Source organism: Pezoporus wallicus, unplaced genomic scaffold, assembly GCF_028554395.1.
Source record: "Pezoporus wallicus isolate ANWC-B61680 ecotype Strahan unplaced genomic scaffold, APGP_CSIRO_Pwel_v1 contig_7505, whole genome shotgun sequence".
NCBI lineage: Eukaryota > Metazoa > Chordata > Aves > Psittaciformes > Psittacidae > Pezoporus > Pezoporus wallicus.
Window position 1 is genome coordinate 1,510,363 of NW_026638908.1, and position 23,489 is coordinate 1,533,851.

The window sequence follows — 23,489 nt, forward strand, 5'->3', positions numbered from 1 at the left end:
GAGGCTAGCATTAACAAAGGTTGATTTTCCTTAGAAATTAGTAGTGCTTCTTCTCAAGGTAACCCATAACTAAATGTAGCACAAACCTCTAATTTTTGAAGACCCCTAAGCAAAACTAGAGAAGACAAAGCAGAGGTTGAATGAAAGCAATTTTAGCAAAAGCAGTTTTAGCTGCAAGGGGAAGCAAGGAGGTCCCCTGCAGCTTTTAAAAAACCCTAGGAATCTATAGCACCCTTCCCAATCTTGGATGCAGAGAAGTGTGGCAGTCTCCTTTAAGTAAGGCCAGTGAATTGGTTTAATAAATAAGGGGAAAAGACAGATGATTAGGCGTTTCTCCCTTGATAAATCATCAGCTTCAAACTCAGATCCAAAGATGTTAAATGTTACAGTAAAAACTAGTAAAGTAAGCCAAAATAAACCACATACTTCAGAAGGGTTTTTTTAAAGGGGAAAAAGCACATGCTTGTCACTGAGACATATGATTAAAGTGTGAGTTAGTCAGGGCTTGGATGCCTCTGAGGAGGGAGGTGGGCAGGCACCTGCCAGGAAAATCAAAATCCACTCCAAATAGACTAAAAAAAATGCACTTGAAATTTCTGAGCGTATCCTCCAATGTACAGTGAAACTTCCCTGTGAGAACTTATGTTTCCTATTTGGTTCATTTGCTTTTCCAAAACAAGCAGATTTGCTGCTCTGCTCTCAGCACCCCTGCTGGAGATCCGATGGAGCAAAAAGTTTTCTTCTTCTCATTTTACTACATTGTTACTGGTTAAATAGCTAAAGAAAAAGAGACGGGAGAAGGGGAAAGGGAAGCGGAAGGAGGAGGGAAAGAATCATATGTGCAAATTATGTATTAAAATGAAAATGGGCTGAACTGAAAATAAAGCTGTGATCTGAGGGTGAGGTGCATGTTCAGAACTCAGGATTGCCAAAAAAAGGCACAGAAATCTTAGGCTGACAAGCAAACACTGAAAGAAGATGTCATATCAACTCTGGTGCCAGGAAAAGCTAGCATCGTGGGAAGCAGTATGTAATATCATTCAAATCTAGAAGAATCAAATCTCCACTTGTCAGGGAAGTTTATATGCTAATATATTTGGAACTACTTAGGCTGCACCAGCTTCTCTCCCACCTAGTGCAAATTTTCTGTGTACATTTAGTGGATTTCATGTTTTGGGCACAGTTCAGAGTTGAATCCATTATTCTTCTGAAGCCAGAGGTGAATTTAGCTTTCTGTTTCCTCTTTCCCTCCTCATACACTGTTCATGCATCACACTGCACTTCTCTCTGTATCCCTGAGAAACATCAGTAAAGAAAAAATACTGTTATCGAGGGCAGCAGCTCTGGCTTCACCTTTGCTCATGTACTCTGTGACAATATAGATAGGTTCTTCAGAAACCACAGCATAAAGTTGGACCAATTTGTCATGTTTTAGCTTCTTCATGATCTGGGCTTCCTCTAAGAAGGATTCTGGAGACATAGTGCCAGGCTTCAGGGTCTTGATAGCCACTTTAGTATTTCCATTCCACGTACCTGCAAGCATAGGTATTAGTTAGATTAAACATCTTCTGTGCCTTTTTTTTGCCTGATGCCTACTGTAACCAAGGAGTAAACTAGCAAGGACACAATATAATTATTTAAGTGTGCTTTCCCATGTTGCCTTGTCGTACTCCTCCCACGCCTCCCTCATAGTTTAGTCTCTTTATTATACTGACGAATAATATTCCCATTGGCACTGGAGCACAATCACTTTTATCCTACCCAGACAATGTTTCCACTAATGTCCACAGAAACCTTCTGTGACTAAGAAGCACAGGACTGCTGAAACCCATCTTCATATATTCCCTTGCTAACAAGTAGTCGCTACAGACAACACCACAGCTCCAGCCACAGATTTGGATAACAAAACTGGTTAAACCCAGACCTTTCCATTTGCAAGCCATTTTAACATTTTGGTTTTCTTCTGAGTTGGAGGGAAAAAATACTCTAAGAAAAACTCCCAAGAAACAAATTCTGAATCAATTTCATTTTAGAAACATAGGTGTGTTTCCAAACCAGAAGGCGTCTTTTTACTTCCCTTCCTCATCCTCAGAAGCCCATCAGCTGCTGATTGAAAATGAGGTGGTTCCTGTCTACTTTACTTTGCTCTTTACTTGCAGTCAGCATTGAGATGGACAAGTTGAATCAATTTTTAGCCATCATCTGCCAAGCCTTCTGTAACAGCTTCTGTGCAACAGCTGTACAATGACCTGAAGACAGCTAGCGAAGGCTGACTCAGGGTGTCGTGCAAGAAGTGGGGCTTCACTCGAGTACTTGAAAAGGGAAGAAGGAGGACTGGGAATTAAAAAAAAACCCAGACCACCCACCTGTCTTAACATTTTCTTGAGGGATGGGAGGCTAGGGAAGAGAAAGGAAAGAAAATTAAAATGGGCAGAAATATCCCTTTCCTAGTGCCTTCTGGTTGTCCCTTGCCCAGACTTGCTAGAACCCTGCTTCAGAGCCAGGGCTGAAATGGCTTTGAATGGGACCTGCAATCTGTTGGTAGGGAGCTGCTGTGTGATAAGGCTGAACAACACTATGAATGAATCACATTGGGTAAAAATTGCTTCTCTGCACTAAAGTACGAAGATAGCAGAAGGCCTACAAAGTGCATGAAGACTCAGATACAGTTTCTGTAAATCAATGTGTCACCAAAAGGGCAATGTGTAAAATAAGCCTGGTTTGTCTTTGTTAAAAGCACATTAACAATTACCAGGGATCAGCTAGTATGCTGGACCATAAAATGGAGCTGGACTGGGTATTTTGCAAGTGGATCAGCTGGTATGCCAGACCATAAAATTTAGCTGGATTGGGTGTTTTACAAGTGGTGAGGTCCCAGCTGCTGCCTTGCCTGGCTGAAGAAAGGGGAGGAGAGGTGGGGAGCCACTGCCTGGCACATTCCTCACTTAGAGGGCAATCCCTGCAGCAGCACATGGTGCTGTCAGTGGGGGCTTGAGGCACATATTAGCCGAAAGTGTGCAGTGAAAACTGATGCCCTGGTTTTCTTCTGCCATCTCAATGCCAGGTGCTGTCTCCTCTACCAGTGTTGAAATAATGTCTTGAAGTTACTACCATGGCTACCCCAGTGCTCTTTGGGAACTCTTCAGGTTTTAGCTTCACTCAGTCTTTCAAATGAGAGCTGAAGCTGCTTTAATGGCCCTCCTGTGTAAACTGGGAAGAATGCAGTTTTGCCTCCTAATTTCAACCAGGGTGGCCAAAGTCTTTTCAGATGGGTGAAAGTGACCATGTTTTATCTGGAGCCACTGAGGCTCCAAACCACAGGGTGCTGTCAGAGTCACAGCCACTTTGCAAAACCATCACAAATTATATGAACCAGGAATGAAACCCTAGTTTCACAGGCACCAGGGCATTAATAGACTAGGATTTTACCTGGTGTGTTAACTAAAGATTAACTCTGCAGTATCTGTTTGCATTGCCTTAATAAGAATCTCAGGATTTGTTCTGTTACCATGAAGTGTTTTCAGCAGTTCTATTTTTAAACATTTTTATTAATTTCTCCAGTTAAAAAAGACCAAAATCAAACAAAAAGGTTAACTTATCCTCTCAGCCCAGATTTCAGTTTAAATTGTTAGGTTTTCTTGTTGGGGTTTGGTGTGTTTCTCTCTAATAGAAAAGTAGCACAGGCTTCCCTCTGAGTTCCTCCCATTTGTAGCTAGTTACTACTTCATGCATTTTTTATTAATTTTTACTGTGTTAATCTATTCCAATTTGGTAATGTTTCAGAGCTGTTAACATATTTATAATAGACATCAAGAAACATAATGTCATAATTGTAATCATAATTTCCACATTTCTGGCATATATTTGGTACTTGGCACTTTATTTCTCATAGCTGATCTTTTTCGGTTTTAATTGCATTAGCTCCTTTAGCTTATCGTATCAGTTTAGGATCTACAGCACACAAAGCTGACCTCAACTAGAAACTCTTCCATGCATTCAAGATGGAGGACAAGAAGGTGAAACTGCAGTTACCTGGGGACGCTAGTAGTAAACACAGGTAGCTTTTTTTGAAACATAATTCTGTGAAATTCAATAAATTTGTATATTTCTAGGCTATAAATTCTATAAATTTCACAGACTTGCTGCCATGCTCCCTGCTGTAGTCTCACAATGGAAAACAGCTTCAAGAAGCCAGGAGAGCCTGTTGGTTATTTTCGTTGTACATGCTTTTGTGTCATTGCAACAAAAAGAAAGGCCAAGCTGCTCCACCAAATTTTTCTGGAGAAACAACGTACAGTGATTCTTTATTTGAATTGGTCGTTTTAAAGAGGCTACACAGAATTCTACTTGGCACAAAACTTGAGCTCACCTCTCATTAAATGGCCACCATATTGTGTTTCAATGCTATGGCCATACTAAGATTTATGTATATTTTAAATTGCTATTGTTTTACAGTTATTCAAAGAATGAGGCCCATAGAGGGAGGCAGTAAGTAAAGCTGGCGAGTGCACAGAAAACAATGTCAGTGGATTTGGAAAATGTCAGTATTTCTGGACTTCAAAGTAGGGTTCAGCTGGGCTAGGCAAGTCTTGCCTCTATTGTCCCTGGTCTCTGCATCAAGTTATAGGGTTCTGCTGAATGTACAAATTTTAGAACAGACTTAAAGAAGAGGATGCATGGGAAAGCTAGCTTGACAATATCAGCTTGCTGGTACTTGCTATTATGTTTAAACTGGGAGAATAGATGGAAGCATTTTCAAGGTCTGATCCCATCAGTGCTAAAACACATGCGGAAAGAAAAATGTCTACTTACCAGATTAATTTCTGGTTAGCCATGCTGCCTTACAAGTTTAGCATCATTCCTATTTTAATACCTAGCAATTGTGTAGTCACCCAGATAAACCCAATGCAATTAATGGATCTGAATGCCCTAACCTCTCATATTGGTGTGTGCAAGTGAAAAGAAGTTTCCCCCAGAATTACTGTATTTAGCTCTGACTGGTTTAGGCAATATAAGCTAACATTTCCTACTATTCTGATATTTTAGCTTTAAGATCTCTACTTGAAATGTTTATTTCTGCCAAGAGGGCCTTAAAAGATCCATCCAAAGCAAAATATATTCTCTGCCTTACCACGCCACACTTCAGCGAAACACCCCTGACCAAGCTTCTGTTCCAGAAATAATGTATCACGTGCAACTTCCCATGCATCTTTAGCCAATCCAACAGTTTGTGGGGTATTATTCGTAGCAATCACAGTTAAGTTAAAACACAAACCATCAGCTTTCTCTATGGGAGAGGAAATTAATAAAAAAAACACACTTATAATCAAAAATTATGCATGCATTGAGAAAGATGGAAGGTGACTTGTCTCTCAGTACTGCATTAAAGTTCATTTGCAAACACTGATTTTTGGATACTGAAGGTAAGGACTTTCTTGTTAGCTTGCAGGAAAAGGCTCCTTGGTATAATTAATAGATTACTATGTAGCCTTGATTTATCATTAAGACAGGTGTAATTTGTCAAAATCAAAACCTTGCAAGGAAACACAGAATTTCAGTTTTCTTTTGCCATCAATTACATTGAAAGTTGAAGATTAAAGAATTTCAAAGTCAAAGATGTGATTCCAAAGACATTTTTCCTAACAGCTTGAGCTTTGCTCTTTTTATTCTTGTGGGTCACACTGTCCTACATTTTCACCTTCCATCTTGTAATTCCCACACAGAGAGCTATTTTAGAATAATTATTTTTCTCCATACCCATCCATACTTCCCCAAACTGCCCATTTCCCAGTCTCTTGATCAACTGTAGGGATTCTCGTGGAATTTCCCAGACATCTTTGGTTTTGACAGACAGATCAGTAAGCCTTGGCATTCCTTTATGACAGGGGACTACTAAGCGGCAGCAAAGACCTGCAGCTCTCTCTGATGGAGCCAGAAGTGAAGCCAACAGCAAGGAAGAGGAAAGAAAAAAAAGTGTGACATGAAACATAAACAGTAAGCATAAAAACAATGCTACTCACAACAGTTGTTAGTTGCATACCACAAAGCATCCTGGAAGATTAGAAATTGAACACTGAAACATATTCATTTGAGACAGAACAGGAAGTATTTCAGTCTCTGCTTCCACAGCCTGAAATGGAAGGTGACTGCCAGTGGTTTTTCTTGTGGATTCAGGATTTCCCTTTTACCACAATGCTGCATTAAGATAGATAACTTCATGAGTAACTGGCATACTATAGTACAGCATAACGTTTTAAAAACCATCTCTAAGTCCCAAACTGGGTTGTTTCTGTACTGAGTAAGAGAAACACAGAGAAGAGTCACTTTTTCTGAAAATCACAGTAATGAAAATTTGGTGGACTTTTTTGCTGATTTTTTCTAGGTATCCTGGAAAAAGGTATTTTCTGTGTTCTACTCCATGAAAAGGTGGTTTTGTAGGTTTCCTGTAAAAGACTTCCGGCTGTTCTTTCTAGAGTAAACCTTTACTAGCATATGCAGCCTGTCCTACATCGTTTGAGGCAGATTCATTATACTTATCTCTTGCAAAGTTTCACATGAACTGTGACAAAAGTCACAAGATATTTTAGCAGGAGTGAAAACAATGATACATAAAAATATATATATACACACACATACTGTGTAGTATGCTATGCTGCAGAAAGCAGACTACAATCTAAAGCTTGCACAGCAACTTGTGTCTTAAAACAGGTGCAGCACAGCAGAACAAGGTGGGGAACTGAAACTCTATTTCAGACTCAAACATAATCTTTATTCTCCTGTGCAAGATTTCTTTCTGGGCCGGTGAAGAGTTTGTTTCAGCATCAAAAGGTGGGCAAGCACTGAAGCTCCTTGCAACACCAAGCTCTACCTCCCCAGTACGAATGTTGTGGGGTGCTGGGCAAGTCCCTACAGACACCGTGACATGGACCTTGTTGCATCTCCAGTAGCAGGACAGCAAAGACCCATAAACCAGGGAAAATTAGCTGACCATTTGGGATGTCTCATTCCAAGATAATTCCAATACTAGGATAGGGAATACTCAAAATATGCATTGTATCTGGAAAGCTTCCTTATGAGTTTGGACAACTGTAGAAAGAAACTGGAGGTTTTTAAGATCTCCTTCTTTTCTTCAATTGAAAAAAAAAAACCAAACCCAAAGTTTGGCATGCTGGTGCTCCAGCTGAGCCTGGACTGCATGCACAACAGCTTGTGTTTGACATGCTGGCTGTTAGGGATTGGGTGAATGATGCTTCGACTTCAGACTTGTCATTCCCAGACTTCAGTCCGATGTCAGGACACCTTGGGGATCTCAACATTTTTCTTTTGCAAATCTCATCTGTGAAAGTCCAGACCCTGCAGTTAACTTCATTATCCAGGTAAGAAGGGGCTGGGATAAGAGGCAACTCAGTAATAAGGGTACTCAGCAGTAAAGTGGGAGCATAGTGCAGGGATGCCTGTGCTGTATCTGCCCAAAGGTACACTTTGTACTTCCAGCTCCTGACCCAGGACTGCTTACATGAGACCAAACTGCACAGTGTCTACCTGGGTAACCTAGTTTCCAGCTGCCTGGACAGGAGGGGTGCTCCAGCTAAGAGACGAAGGCTGAAGTGTGGGCCGCAGAGTATAGCTGTCCTGCTGTGAAGGCACTGACCTATGGTCTCAGCAGTGGCTCTTCAGGAACCATGCTGATCTTTACAGAGTCGTTTGGGCATCCTTGAATTGACCCTAGAAGTAAATCTAGGCACTCAGAAGGTGTTGTGGTAATCTGCCTCCTACAATTCCGGATGGGGAGCAGGCTGTTAGAGGCACCCTTTATGTCTAGTGTCAGCTGAGGCTGGCATAGAATGAGGGCTCCTGTGTTCACCTGGGTCTGGGAGACAGCAGGTGAAACCTCTGGAGTGGGTCTGTACCATGACCTCCTGAACTACTCTATCTGGATCCTACTGATTATGCCTCTGTGTTGCACAGAAATGGCTGTTTCCAGATCTATTTGTTTCTGCATCTGTGCATGGAAAATACATCATCCGAATAATGTGACCACAGAAAACTGAAAGTGGACATATAGCAGCTGCTATAATGGGGTTGAAATTATCTTCCTTAGATGTGAGGTTTTATACGTTATTTAGCTTAATGTAGAGTCACCAGAAACAACTAGAAGTTCTCCCAGGCAGCATACACCCATCAGAAATTGGTCAGAGAAGACAGCCAGATGTCTAGTATGAATAGCATAAGAATACAGCAGACAGAATACAAAGAATACAGAAAAAACACCCCACAGAGAAGCTGATATCCCAAGGAAAAATGACAAAAATTCTTTGATCAATGAGCATTTGGGCTCATCTGTTAATTTACAAAAACATAAAATAAGAAAAAAATAAAAGCAAAATAATTCAAAATATAAATTCCTGCTTAAAAATATAAATGACTGTACTGGGCAGCATGGCAGCCTTCTACTTCAGAACCAGCTATCCTATGTAACCGGTTTGGAGGGCTTCAAATTTGTATCTGTTGTACACCAATCGCCAGTGACAGCAGGACGCACTTTTGGATTGTGTAGTGCATGTCACATTCTAATCACAGGAATTTAAAAGACAAGAGCTTGGAGGGTGGGCACAAACGCTGTGTATAAAGAAACACCCACCTTGCCATGGCTTTCTTAAATTAGACCGATTGTCATTTAAATATTAATACTTTGCACATTGAACACAAATCCAGTGGGAAAATTTGAGTCCGATAATACATGCAAACCATTTGGTCACTGCTTTAGGTGACTGAATTCCACAATGCAGCTCCCTATGTGCTTTATTAGGAAAATATACAGGAACAGGAAAATACAGGAATAGTGTGCACTCACTTATGCACATGGAATTCATGCTTTTAGATGTGCAAGTCATATTCAGTAATTCTGTTTGCTTAAAAAAGGGAGAGCAGGCAAAACCTTTACCACATAGAGTGCTAGCTTTTAAAAGCTCTGCCCCTGTACACTGCGAATGGCACTCAATGCCATTTATAACTGTAATGGGAAAAGGATAATGGAAGATGCATTGCAACAAGCAAGAGTCATAGCTCAAATGGCTCTTTAGGGTGTCTTACACATATTTCAGCTTAGCAGCAAACACTTTTGTTTTAAAACACTTCAGAGTGCCATGTAATGTCTGAAAAATTACCTGAATAATGCTGAACCAGCTGCTGAAGAGTTTCAAATTGTGCCCGAGTTGTGATATAATATCCACCATTGTCAAGTTTACGAATCTTATAATGTTTGACATGATCTCCTTTCATATCATCCCAGTCTCGAATAGACAGGGAATAGGCACCTGTTCCAAGCAAAAGAGAAATAAAAAATTCTAAGTAGCTTTTAGACACAAAGGTTTGTTTGCTGGTATCACAGAAACTAAGCATCACAGAAATCTTATGATGTTCACACCATGTCCCTTTCACACTTTTCCAGAAAGAACTCAGGACTTCTGTGTAAATGAAAAGTCACATTTTAACATTTACTGCTTTAGATTGTTAAATTGACTTTTCCTGTTCTAAGTGTCAGGTTACCCTGCAAATACTATACTTTGGGTAAATGCCAGTGAGTGGTAAATACCAAGATTTTCATCGGACACACTGGAGATAATGGCTTTATATATGTGTAGTGTTGTTAGGCAGATGGACCTGAAACTTCTTTATAAACATTAAAAAAACAAATTGGCATACTTTGTATGTCACGGTCTTTGGAAGGTGGTACCTTCTGCAGACTGTGTGCACCAGGAGATCTGCAAGAACAACGTGTTTCACTTTCCAAATCCATGATGGTACTTTAGAGGTTACTGGTGGGATTCAGATGCCCAAACACAGGCTTTGAGTGCCATGTGAGATGTCCCAGGACATCCTGTGTAGCAGTTTTCTCACAGACTGTCACATTTGTCCAAACCACATAGATGCCCTGTAGGCATTTCAAATAGCTCTGGATGCTCATGGCCAGGTAAGGGAACCTCACTTGTGGGCTGGATTTACTTTTAGGTGTAGCGGCAGCTGTCTGCAGGTAGGCTGAGTGCTTGATTTAGATGCCCACACATAAGCTTCTTGTGCTATTAGGGCAGCTGAATCACAGCCTAGTTTCTGTGCGTGTTATGGCACTGTAGGTATCAGTGGTGTAATACAAGTTTAGCACTAGGTGTCTGCAGTTGTGGGCAGCTGAACTGAATCCCAGCTTCCCACTGACTGTAAAGGGAGGCTGGCCACCTACATGGGGACCTGAACATTCAGATGTCTTAATTTGAAGCATAGTCGTGTTCTACATACAGTGACACCCACACATTGGTTCTCTACAGTGTCAAAAGCAAAGCCTCATTTTACAGCGTAATGCAGTTTCTGTGTAAAAGCATGGCCATTTCAAAGGCAGCAGAGAAGAAAAGTGTTCACTCCCGGCAAAAATATTGTGTTTACTCAAAGTCAATTCAGGCACTAAAAGGAAAAAAAACCCTGGAGATAATTGTCAGCTGATCTATGCTGAACTGCAGAGATGTCAGGAAGGTCCTTCTGCAGCCTGGGCTGCTTTCGCTGGTAACCGGTCAGCTAAGGGCTGGAAAGGAAAACCACTGGCAGACAGTTTTGTACAAACTGAAAGGTGGAGTGATTTCCTACAGGTCTGATAGGAAACAGCACCAACTGCTGCTTACCCCAAGTCAGGATCCTTCTCAACAGACCTGGCATGTTCACATCCTCCAGAACCACCTCCAGCTAAGTGAAATGGCTTAAAGACACCCCCCTCCCCCCCCCCCAGTTAGGTAGTTGAGATTCCTGGTGTAAGAGGTCTTTCCTGGATGTCTCCCCAGGAGAAGTTTCCCTGACCACATTAACATGCAACAGGTCACACAGGTGGGGGGCTCGCCACCGAGGGAGTTCCAGTGGACAAAATGCCTCCACCCTGACTCCAAAGACTTCTCAAATTCCCTGTTGTTTGTCCTCTAAATAGAAGGAAAAGAGCCAGCACTTACACAGATGATTCTGGTTTATGAGAGTGGGAGACACCCTGAGAGGAGTGACAAGGTTTTTATTTCTAAGCGTAGAAAAGCACTGTTTGTTTGGGATATTTTTCTGACGAGGATCTCCCACTGGGTACGTACATCTCCCTCAGCTAGGGATTCAAAGCTTCTGGGGGGTTTGCAAGCACATCTTGCACATGGTTTTTACCACCGCCCTGGGTCGTACACTGTCAGCCTACTTGCAAAGCTTTCCAGGCAGTGTTCTCCACCTCCGCTTTTGCGAGTTCCTGCACTGGCAGCAGCTGTATTTTCTTTAGTCACGCTCCCTGCCTATCTGGTCACTATTTTAGATTCTTTAGGAAAATGTAAACAATCTGTGGCTCCAGGTCTGCAATCAGAGCTGTGTGGGTGGCCCTCTGTGGACCCCCGCTGACCTCAGATCAAGTTGCAGGACTGGAGCTTTAGTTCAAATCTGGACAAAAAACAAGAACCGAGACGGATTTCATTATTTGTTTCTTTAGGCTGTTGGTTATTTATACAATTCATTATTATCCGATGATAAATTCAAATATAAGAGATATACCTAATAAAAATTTGGATAGAAAGAAGACATTACAATATATTATACTAATGAATTTTAAGAAACCTAACAAAACTAAAACCAGACAGCCTTGGAGGGTGGAGATTGAAACCAGGTGGAAGATTATACAGACAAGAGCTGATGAAGTACCTGGGTAGTCAGGCATTGAAAAAATGAAAAGCTAGGCCTGTATGATTTATTTTGGAAGCAAGAAGTGAAGGCAACCATGATCAAGGGAGGTTAAATTCATGCTGAAGTCATCCACAATGATATTTTAACATGATCCTGATTAATTTTATTATTCTTATTATTTAAAACATAATGGACAATTCTATGTCACAAAACAATTCCTGCCTCAAGCCCAAGATGACTAGCTGGGGTAAGGCATTTTTGAGAAGACTTATGGGAGAATGCACCATCTGAGCCCTCCCAACTGACTTTTCTTTCTTATGAACAACAAGCTCCCTCTGTTTTCTTCTAACAACATCTTGAAACACCACAAGGATCAGAAGGGAAATAGGCATTTTTGACAAAACCCATGCATGCTTGTTTTTTTCCCAATGGCTTTGATGCAAACTTAGCCTGAGGATGCATAAAGCCTTAAGATGAAATGCAGAGGAATTAAGCTTGCTGCAATAAGTCCATCCATGATGGATTATTCCATTTCCCCAACGCTTTTTGTGTCTCACAAGCTGTAGAAAAGGAAGCCCTGACTTAGCTAAGTAAACAGCCCTGCAAAATGTATCCCCTATCAGTGTATAAAAAACGGGGAAAACAGACTAAATTGATAATTTGGTTTAGAGAAACTGTTGTGTTTGGTATTAGGATCCATGGATACGAGTGAGTTTTTAAACTTGTCGGCACAGAGTGGAATGAAATCTTGTTCCTTGCACACATCACAACAACTGTTGGTGAAAACAAACAGGTGGAGGCTATTTGCAGAAAAAAAAACAAGTTAGGGCCTGTCTTGCTCCTGGTGAGAATGCCTCACTGCTATGTAAGACACGGATAAGCTGTGGGGTGACAAGATGGGAAATTATCTGTCTGAAACAACAGCATGTCTATCCAGATTTTGCATCAGAAACAGTCTTCAGAGTTAAGGGCAGTGAAGGAAGAATCCAGTGACCGCAGGATTCAAAAATGTAAAACTTACAATTTTAGGTGACAGAATGCAGCATTGAAGATAGGTCAGGTAGAGAGGAATGGGAAGTAGTGTTTCTCTTCTTTAAACCCCTTTACCAGCCATGACTCCAACCACTTTGCACACTAACTCTAGCTGACAGCATGTGCTCTGATCAAAGCACGGACAAGTCAGTGCTTTAATTACATGAACCATCATTAGACTTCAGAACTTACATGGCACTAATTCTAGTGACTTATGCTTCCCACAGCTAGTTTTGGATTGCTGGTTAATTGAGAAATGGCCAGGTTTGTTTTTACTTAGTTGTGGTTTTCTCCTCAATAGTTATATGAATTAGAGAGATCTTTTCATACTTTGAAGAAGATGTTGACAGGTTTCATGAACAGAAGTAAAAGCAAAGATAACACCCCCCCCCCCCAGGAAAACTGGAACTCCTCCAACAATTTTTAGAGGGAAGGAGGAGATGGCACCCTTACACTTGACTTCAACAGAATGGATACAGTTGAATGCTTTATGAACATATTAATTAGAAATATTTTCAAGTCTTTTCCCTGTTAATCTATAAATTAAAAAATAACTACTTTTTTCTCTCCCCCCCCCCCCCCCCGAGATCCAGCATTTCAAAGAGGAAAGGCCCAAAAGTCCCCTAATCTTCCTAAAATAATAACCAGTAAACCAGTACCTCCCTCCCCCCCCCGACTCTTATCTTACATCTTCCAGGCAAGAAGACTCGAATATTCTGCATATTCAGAAGTAATTTTCACCAAATTAGACTGGAGATTCCCAGCATCTGTTCACAGTAAGCCACCTGGCTGTGCCTGGATCCAAGAATGGACACCCTGCCTCCTGAAGCCACATAGCTGGTGTCCTGGGGGGCCAGTCTCCACTCAACTCCATTACAATAGCAGTATCCTCAACAAACATATTGAGAGACAGTGCAACATTCATTCAGAGTGTGTCAACAGAGAAGAACATCTTGCCTGTGCATGACTTGAGCATGACACTGGTTGCACTTGGGTTCTCTGCTTTAAACACTCACTCTTTTAAGACCTAGGGTGTCCAGACATCTAATTCCCTAGCACACACATATACAAGATGGCACTTCTCTCTACCTTCATGCCACTGAAAACAGTATTTCACAATCTTAGCACATTTTTTTCTCATGTATATTCTCATTTGTAGTCAGAATAGCTTTGGCCAGCCTACCTTTGGTAGTTTCACTTTCCCGGATCAGGAAGGTACCTCTGGGGTTTCCAAATGACAACAGCTGCCTCTCGGCATCTTTTCGGCCAAGTTTACCAAAGTACCACCTTAGGGAAACATCAGAAATAGTAAGACAAATGCTACGCAGGATTACTAGGTAGTGTTACAGAGCTCAGATACGGAGGATTACTTCCAGGAACTATATTTACTCAAGTATATTCAACCATTTTGTCATACTGTGTCTCTTTTTTTTTTGTGGTGGGAAGCTAATGTGACAAACTATGTATTAGATGCTGTATACATTGAGCAGTAGCACTATGCATTAAGCCTATAACCAGTAGAGGCTGAGAGTGCTTGTCTGGTGTCTTACGACAAAGGCCAGTCTTCAATAGACAGAGAACAAGACTTGGTGGGAAAGGATGGACAAGGAAAAGGGCAGAAAAATGGGTTGCTGCCAAAAAGCAGTATTTTTACAGATGTTGCTATAAACTACGTATTTGACTTACATATTGATGCATTAGTATTCAATTTCTTTGTTGCAGCACAGCTATAAAACCTCAGTAGAAGGACCAGATGCAACCACTTTAGTGTGGTTATATAAGGTTTCAGAGTTTTGGTACCTTTTTTCTTCCTGCAGCAACTTGGTTGGTTGGTTGGTTGGTTTCACAACCAACCAAGTGCAACCTGAAGTACAGACTACAGTAGTACCTGCTCAGCTACTTAAGCTCCTCCACTGTATCTTTTATACCGGAAAGAATACGGATGCACACAGTGCCCCATTTTTCACATACTTCATTATGCTGTAGGCATTGTAGGCATCCTGCCTATTGGTAGATATTTGGTGAAACAGCATCACTTCGTTAATAGACAGTTCGAACATTAATTGACTCCAAATATTTTTACAAGTTGGTTCAGGAAAAGCAAAGGCACCTTTTGCTTAAAGCTTGAAATTAGCCGACACTTAAAGAAAGGAAACAGACCTATATTCCTTTAGGTTGTCTTCCTTTGTTTTGACATTGAAAAAGCACTGAGATTGTGCTGCTTTTGTTACTAATTACCTAATTATTTATCAGTGCAGTTAAGTACTGAAATAAAAATAATGCAAGTCATTTGAAAAATCGCTGTAATCAATCAAAACCAACTCCTCAAACTTCCTTTAAATACAGCACTAATGGCTCTTTACAACAAAAAGAAAACATACTCCTCTGCTTGGATGGAATCAACTGGAGCCACATAATTGCTGGGAATGTAACCAGTTTCGCCTGTTGTCAGGGACCGGGCCTCCCACCAGTCTCCTTCCCTGCAGAAACAGAGGTGAAGAGGAGAAGTGAGAATGAGACACAGCTGTAAAGACAATGATCTGACTTTGCTAAAAGCACCCGCAGCTGTGTAGCGTAAGAAGCCACAGCCACTCCTCACTTCATCAGTGATGTGCTTCTGACAGAGCTGTTTCCCTTTAAACCCAAATAATATACTTATTTCTTTATACCTATTATTATTTCTGTGGTGATTAGTAATGTAGCCTTCCCAACATAGCATAATGGCATAAGCAGGCATAACAAACAACAAAATTGGGTTTGGTGAGGGCTGGATTTAAACTAGAATATTGAAAACTGTTTCCATAGCAATTATTCTAATACAGACCCTTGAGAGAGCTTATAGAAAAGCTACCAGACTGAACACTGTGCTTGTTTTGGCTGGGATAGAGTTAATTTTCTTCATAGTAGCTCATATGAGGCTATGTTTTGGATTTATTCTGGAAACAGTGCTGGTAACACAGGGATGTTTTAGCTGCTGCTGAGCAGTGCTTACACAGAGCCAAGGCCTTTTCTGCTACTCACACCACCTCACCAGTGAGTAGGCTGGGGGTGCACAAGGAGTTGAGAGGGGACATGGCTGGGACAGCTGACCCCAGCTGACCAAAGGGGTATTCCATACTATATGGTGTCATGTTCAGCATATAAAGCTGGCGGAAGAAGAAGAAAAGGGACAATGTTCAGAGTGATAGCACTTGTCTTCCCAAGTAACTGTGATGAATGATGGAGTCCAGCTTTCCTGGAACACCTGCCTGACCATGGGAAGTGGTGAATTAATTCCTTGTTTCACTTTGCTTGTGTGCAGCTTTTGCTTTACCTATTAAGGTGTCTTTATCTCAACCCAAAAACTGTCTCATTTTTATTCTTCCGATTCTCTAACCTATCCTACTTGGGTGGGGAGCAAGTGAGCAGCTCTGAGGGGCTGAGTTGCTGACTGGGGTTAAACCATGACACACTGTCACATTCACTGCTAATTTTAAACTATGGGGATAATGAACCTGCAACCCAAAGGCATCAAAATGCCATCAATCAACATGGAGTTTTAGATGGCCCTTAAGGATCACATTTCATTGTCTAGATTCCCTCTTCTGGCCACCAAGAGGAGGTATCTAAAGTAGCAAAGGACTTAGCTGCATTTCCAAATACTTATTAAAAACATTCTCCTACAACATTTAAATATGAAGAGGTTCATGCAGGACCATCTTATGGCAGTGTTTTACAGGCTTAGCATCAATTTTTATCATACACTAGTGCACACAGTGGGACATGGCATTGCCCTTTAGACAATGTGTGTTGCTGTAGAATGTGCAGCTTTAGGAGAAGTTTATTTCTCAGCTTTTTACAGGATGCAATGATTTGGGATACGGTAATTTGTATTTAATTCTCAGCACTAGATTCACTGATGTTTAACTCCTACTGATACTAGTAAGCATTTTATTTTCTATTTCTGGACTGCTTAGAAACTCTTCCTCAATTCCCCCTCTGTGAAACAGAGTTTTGTTCACTACTTAAACAAGATTATCAAATATGGCTGGAGAATTCAGCCTCTTCTGTAAACTAGCAGTTACAGAAAACACATCGTCTAAACTATTACTGACAGGAAAGGTTGTGTTAAAGGTGAGCTCTTCCTTTAAAATTTCAACTTCACTTTCTTTAACAGTCTGAAGGAGTATGAACTCTATGGAAAACAACTAGAAAATATCTGTGATTAGTCAAAAAGGAGACATTTCCAATTCTATAGTTCAAAACAGTGAAAAACAAGTAGCTTTTCTGGAGGCTGGCAGCTGACTCTATTTTAACACACCTGTGCGCCTTAGTGTGTCAGGCAAATGGCCCTTTCTGTTTGTGACCCTAATTTTACCAGCTGAAGTGTTAACCCTTCCCCTATATGTTGCTGTAGAATATTTCTGAGAGATTATGCCATACTGCGGCTGCTAAATTGTACCAATGTTTCTTCTCCTTACTGTATGGAGAGTCCACTAGATGGAGGTATTTTACTGCATCTAGGGAGGAAAAAAGCAGTCCCGTAGATGATCACCTCAGGAACAACCCCTTCTGCATTGACAGAGAAGCTTAAATCTCTCAAAGCAGTGCCAGAAAGCAGGAGGAATGCAGACTTTTTTCACAGTTCTCAATTTTAGACACCCAGGTGGTAGGAAGAGGGTAGTCATTGGGGTGAGCCAGGGTGCACAGCAGTGTCAGTGGGGATATTGGAGATGGCTGGTGTTTCTGAGCCTCGAAGGCAGGCTCTGCTCTGAACCAGCCCTACAGGTACCTCTTTCCCCCAGACTGCTCTTGGTATTGGTTCTGACCACAAATCACAGGGATAAACTTTGTATGCCACTTCAGGTGTTGCTGTCCTGAACTTCCAGTCTATAGCACAGAACAAATTTTGTTTGCTCACAGGTAAAAAAAAAAAACACCTTATCCAAGCCAGTCCAAAAATTCCAGAGAAACTACTTTTGTGCATGTATGTGCTTTCTGATTCAAGCAGCATTGACAGACTTAAAAAAATGAGCTTCTTTCATATAATTTCTGATATAAGTGAAGAGGAGAATCATTCTCCCAGGAAAGCTGCTTTCTGGAGATTCCCAGCCTGGCTTTCACTACTCCAGGAGTGTGGTTAGGTCCATGTTTATGATGGGAACTGAGCTTCCATAATCCTACTGGAAAATCTGTGGATGCTTGTGTATTTTTTCTTTTTTTTTCTTTTTTTGTTTTGGTTTGTTATTTTTTTTCATAACCCTCATCAAAATGCATGTACTGCAACCACTCACATGTAGGGGAATCTCTCTGTCCCACTGACCCCAACTACGACTGCTCCACAAGCCCTGGTGAGCACCCCCTGCTTTCATCAGGTGGCGTGTGCAAAGAATTTATAATGCAAGGAAATTCTTGTTTCAAGTTATGGCACAGTTTGTGCAAGGCTGGGAAAGCAGCAGACAATGTGAACAAAAATGGATGGTAGGTTAAAAAGGTTTTTTTTCCCAAGCACTGATAGAAGTAGAGGTTTTTAAACTGCTGCTCCCTCTACAAGCCGTAACTGAAGTTTCTGTGCTTTCATCTACATCAAAGCTCTTCAGCTTCATAGCTTCATGAAATATTCCGCAGAATTACCTGATTTTTATTTTTTGTTTAACTTTTATGCACACTGAGCCAACTCCAACCCTGCAGTTGTTCTATTTAAATTAACAGGAATTGCACCAGGGAGGAATTTGCCTCACTGTCACATAGTGTCAAAAAGAAAAGAGGAGAGCAAAGTCACAAAGCCTCTAGAAAGTGACATACATGGTTGTTAACCCATTTTTACCTCTCCATGACAGCAATATTGAACATGGCACAGAGCCTTCAACTTTATGTTCTTAGCCAAGAACTACAAGATGATCAGATATAGGTCAGTAGCACAGCAAGTTTCAGATGTTATTTTTAAATTGCTAAGGGTCTTTTTTACATGGGCAGTTCATAAAATTAATTTTAAATTGATGATTTTCAGGATGGAAGTGCAGTTTTAATGTCAAATACAACTATACAATGATGCGTTCTCACTTAACAGAACCTCCCAGCGTGTTCTGACTGCACCCTTCCTTTAAAAGGTTCTTTAAAAAAAATATAAGCTCATTTGTGTGTAGAGATACTTGCAAACAGATTGCAAAAAGGGTTAGTACACACCTTGCAGAGCTTCTGCCTACTGGTAAAGTACAGAGCTAGTACTCTCAGTCCTAAATGCGAGTTCACTGTGAACTCTAAGCAGTGAATCGCACAATCTAATGCTTATTTTTGAAGTAAAGCTGCATGTGGTTTAAGGTTTGGTTTTTCAATAATAAAGCACTTTGCAAAAGTGCACTAAATGCAAAGACCAGTAAGTGCAGAGTAAACCCCCTACATATCTTGAATACCCAGCATTAGATTTTACTAATAAAAGAAGCAGACAAATATAACTGCCAACAGTATAAGTTTAAGAATTTTAAAAAGCATATTCCCAAGTCTAAACTTACGAGCTGTTAAGTATTTGAAATTTTTCTCCTTTGTGAAAACTCAAGTCATCTTCTGTTCTTGCTTCATAGTCATAAAGCGCCACAAAGAGAGTTACACCTAAAGAAGAAAATAGGTGAGTTACACTCCATCACAAAAAACTGGAGGGGAAGGAGCATCAAGGGAAAAGGTGGCTAAGCAACATATAAGATACTTGGTTGCTGAGGAGCAAAATAAATTGAAACTCCTACTTTTTGGACAACCTTCTGCTTTTAGGCAGCCAGCGGCACACCACCTCCTTCACTCTGTACAGTCAACAGTGCTCTTGGTTTGGTACCCATGCACAGTGTAGCATCCCAAGTGGACAACAGGAGTTTTTGAAGAGAGAAGTTAGACATTGCCAGGCAAAGCATTTCCTGTTAATTACTTGAGGTGGCTCAGACCACACTTTTTGTTCCCTGGTAGAGGGATGAGGCAGCCACCCGGCTAAATTGGGCATGTATAAATAATTTCTCACCCCCTAGGTGAGCTAGCACTGGCAAGTTAGCACAGGTAGGGCTGAAAACCCAGCTCCAGCCCTACGTCAGCTCTTTGCGCTATTTTATGAAACAACTCTTCCCAAAAGTAGCATGCTGAGACAGTTGTGACTCTGCTGTAATTACGTGTTTGATAGTTACTAAGAGCACTGAAAGACAGCTTTGAAACTGACCTGTTCCTCCTCTTGTACGCAGTGTCCCTGTATGAGAGGAGGAATTGACTCCACCAAACACAGTCAGTCCTTGGCCTCCTGTAGCATGGAAGTTGTTGTAGTTTGGTATTGAAGTCACACCAAAGCTAGGATAGTGCTGCGGAGTGGGATCTGTCCCATAGCGGTAGCCTGAGCTTTGAGTTAAACTGCCATCCCTCTCGTCAGTCAGTTTTGTTGCTTCTTTATCCTTACATTGCACACAGCCCATTATCTAAAATCCTAGGGAGGGAGGGAAGGAAAGGACAGGTGTTCACACATTGCTGCTCACCAGATCTCCCCAAACCCACATAGGACAAGGATCAAATTAAGGGCAGTGCTCAGAAGTACTTTGAAAACACCCCACAGTCGTTTGAACATAGAATCATAGAATCATAGAATAGTTAGGGTTGGAAAGGACCTTAAGATCATCTAGTTCCAACCCCCCTGCCATGGGCAGGGACACCTCACACTAAACCATGCCACCCAAGGCTCTGTCTGACCTGGCCTTGAACACCACTTTGGAAAAAGCTCACACAAAACCTTCCTCCCAGTGGTTTCCTGTTGAGGTCTGGGGAAGGAGGTGCTGCCTGCTCTTACGGTAATGGCAGCTCTCTGTCCACCCCTGCCAGGCAATGGCTTGCATGGAGGTAGTGACAGGATGAAACACATCTTGCTCACCCTTCACCAGGACAGCACGACAAGTAAACAAAGGGCTAACCCAAAAAGCGCAGCTGGAGGTGCTCAAGTCTGCCCCCCAAAACACAGAATGAGGCACTTAGCTTGTGGTTCATGTTTGACATTGCCAACTGCACAAGAGCTGACTTCAGTGACTACACAAGGCAATACAACCTTTTTCCATTGCTGGAGCTCTGTGTGACAGCCAGAAAAGCAGACACAATGAGCTGATAGTTATTACAGCACAGGAGAGTAGGAGGGAGCTGTCAGATGGCACAACTAAAACAAAAGGAAGCGATACCAAATGGAAGGATAAAACTTGCTGGTAGCAGGAGGTGGAGCTGCCAAAGGTATACATCAGTTAAGAAACTAGAGGAAGTCCCAGAAAAGTTAACATGTCAACCCCAGAGCATCTCAAAGTCTGGATCCTGGACAGGAGGAAATTGAGAGGGTGTGGCTTGGAAAAGGCTGCTGTAGTTCTTGAGCCTCTTGTACAGCATCCTCATGGAGCATTACCAGGGCCTGCGTTAATCTCCCTTAATTTTAGACACCTACCTCTCTCTAGGTGGATGGAGATAGAAGGTGATTAGCTGCATCTTAGAAGCAACCCCACAAGGTTAGCCTTGTTACCTGGTATTGCTTTTCATCTGTGAGCTCTAACATCTTATAATCAATGCGCTGGTGTTACTGAAGTCTTTTGTATTGACTTGAGCTGAATCGAGACACAAAACCTCAGTTTCTGAAGCTGGGCATGATGAATCTAGGGAATCAGATACTTGTCTGGATGCACCCTTGATCTGAACCAGTGTGGTAGCTCTTGTGTGTAACCAGGCACACAAACAACAGACTCTAAACACTGGGGCTGCAAAAAGAGCAGCGACAATAGAAAAAAAATTAAACAATTAGACTTACTGACATACTTTGTCCGGAATATATAAAAAGACAGGAAGAAAATGCAGAAAATGGAAAAAAAGAAAATTATAATGAAGCACGTCTTTCCCCCCATATTTCTTTTCACATTTCAGCCAATATCCGTCACTTAGGGTAAATAAAAAGCCTATCCTTTTTCAAATATCCTTGTATTTCTGTAGCTGCCAGGCTGGCTATTTTCTATGCCTTACCCCAGCATCAACACAGGAAATTGGTTTTGACAAACTCATGGGATTCAGAAAAAGCATATTCTTCCACTACTAATGCCTGAAAAATTATTCAGCAGCTCCCTGCTTCTCTGTGGCACTCCACAGTCTGGATACCTGCTTCCTAAATGTAACCTGCCCAAATCAAAAAAACCCTTCTGCTGAAGGGTATTTTCTACAGTCTGAAGATACCTCCAGTTATTCTACAAGCCCGGTCAGAAAAACAAGCGCCATTTTCATGTATTTCCCTGAGCTGTATTAGCTGTACTAGCACCGACCTACCGTCTCTTGCTCTTAGCTTAACTCCAAAGTGTTCTTTTTGTATTTCTTTATTTCCTTCAAGACACCACATGGACTCAGAAAAACGTTTAAGTTTCTTCACATGAACTGAAACAAGGACTCGTGCCTCTGCACTTGCTGCTATGGGCTGCATGATCTGGGATCCCTCAAAAAAAAATGAAGTGACAGCAGGTAGAAGAAAAGGGGTTTGCAGCTGGTCTCTGCTCGCCCTGGTAGCTGGATCGGTGTGGGGCACTGTGCTGGAGCTTGGGGTTGTCCATTCCTGGAACCAGCAGTGAATCCAGATGAGCCCACAAGGGACAGCATGGAACCAGCAGTGAATCCAGATGAGCCCACAAGGGACAGCAAGGGGTGCAAAAGTGCCCTAGCCAGCTTCATGCCAGCTGTGAAAAATTGCTTGCAGCGATATTCTCTGCTGCTTTTACCCATTCCAACAGCAGGATGGACTGGCTCTGAAGACCCTCTGTTTGGAGATGTCAGTCAGAGGTCAGGTTTTCCTGGCTCCTCTCAGAACCAAAGACCCCCACAGGCAATGCCAGGGAGTGAAGCAGGACCACAGGGAGGGCCCCAGGGTTCGATGGCTCATCTCACTGCCGTCAGGACAGGCAGAGGTCGGGGACACTTCAGGTGTGAGGCATGAGTATGGGACTCACCGCTTGGACCCTACCATGCCTCTGTGAAAATGTGCCTCTGCTGTGTGGAGAGCAAACACGGGCAGTGAGCAAATGCTACATGGGAGATGCCACAAGAGAAATCACAGCTCGAAAGGGTGGAGAGAGGCTCTGACTATCCAGACAGGGAAGAGTAAGCCATTAAAGCAGACTGCTTAAAAGATGCAAATGTTAAGTGATATGCAGGCTTTACTATTTAAAGAAGAATCTCAGCAGCCTGTTTGCTGGCTTTCAAACTTAGCTCCCTGTGAAATTCTATTGCCTCTTCCTTTTCCCCTCCCACCTATCTGTCTCCTCTTATTTTTCCCCATGTGTTTTCATGGGAAAGAGTAGAAAAGAAAATGAAAGAACGAAAGAAAAAAAGGATGGGAAACATGAAATCTGGGAAAGCAGTGGGAGGAAAGAGGTTTTCTTGTTGCTCATTCACAAATGTTCAGCTGAGCAGGGGAAAAAATCTCCACAGAAATCTGGGAATATTTCACATACCAATTTACAAGTGCTGACAAGACAGCTCTACACACTTCATTTGCACATTGATGAGGAAAAAGTTAAAACAACAAATCAGCTGCAAAAATAAAATTGTTCAAAGTATTAATTCTGAAAAAAAAGAATAAATGAGGTAACAGAATACAGATGTAGCTGAGGAAAAATAATGGTTTGGGGTTTTGATATGAATAGAAAACCAATAAATTATCAGTTTCTTGATTTTTGTTTGGTTTTTGCTCCCTTTATCTTTTTGCTGGCAACAGCAGCACACAGGGAAGGAAAATTTCATGCAAAATGAATGACTGA

At 41.6% G+C, this 23,489-nt stretch overlaps 1 protein-coding gene across 4 annotated transcripts in view; it reads right to left on the reverse strand.

The window, feature by feature from the left end:
• The window catches only part of FYN (FYN proto-oncogene, Src family tyrosine kinase), a 143,106-nt gene that overhangs the window by 21,047 nt on the left and 98,570 nt on the right, over nt 1-23,489 (reverse strand). For 3 of the 4 annotated variants that reach the window (XM_057413258.1, XM_057413256.1, XM_057413257.1), the window contains 7 exons: nt 19,898-20,155; nt 19,212-19,308; nt 15,102-15,200; nt 13,904-14,007; nt 9,168-9,317; nt 5,758-5,922; nt 1,354-1,533 (listed from right to left, as the gene is read on the reverse strand). In XM_057413258.1, the coding sequence (XP_057269241.1) occupies nt 1,354-1,533; nt 5,758-5,922; nt 9,168-9,317; nt 13,904-14,007; nt 15,102-15,200; nt 19,212-19,308; nt 19,898-20,144 (1,042 nt within the window). In that variant the 5' untranslated portion in view covers nt 20,145-20,155. Of the gene's footprint in view, nt 1-1,353; nt 1,534-5,131; nt 5,288-5,757; nt 5,923-9,167; nt 9,318-13,903; nt 14,008-15,101; nt 15,201-19,211; nt 19,309-19,897; nt 20,156-23,489 lie in introns of all 4 variants that reach the window. The other variant, XM_057413259.1, reaches the window with a different exon arrangement.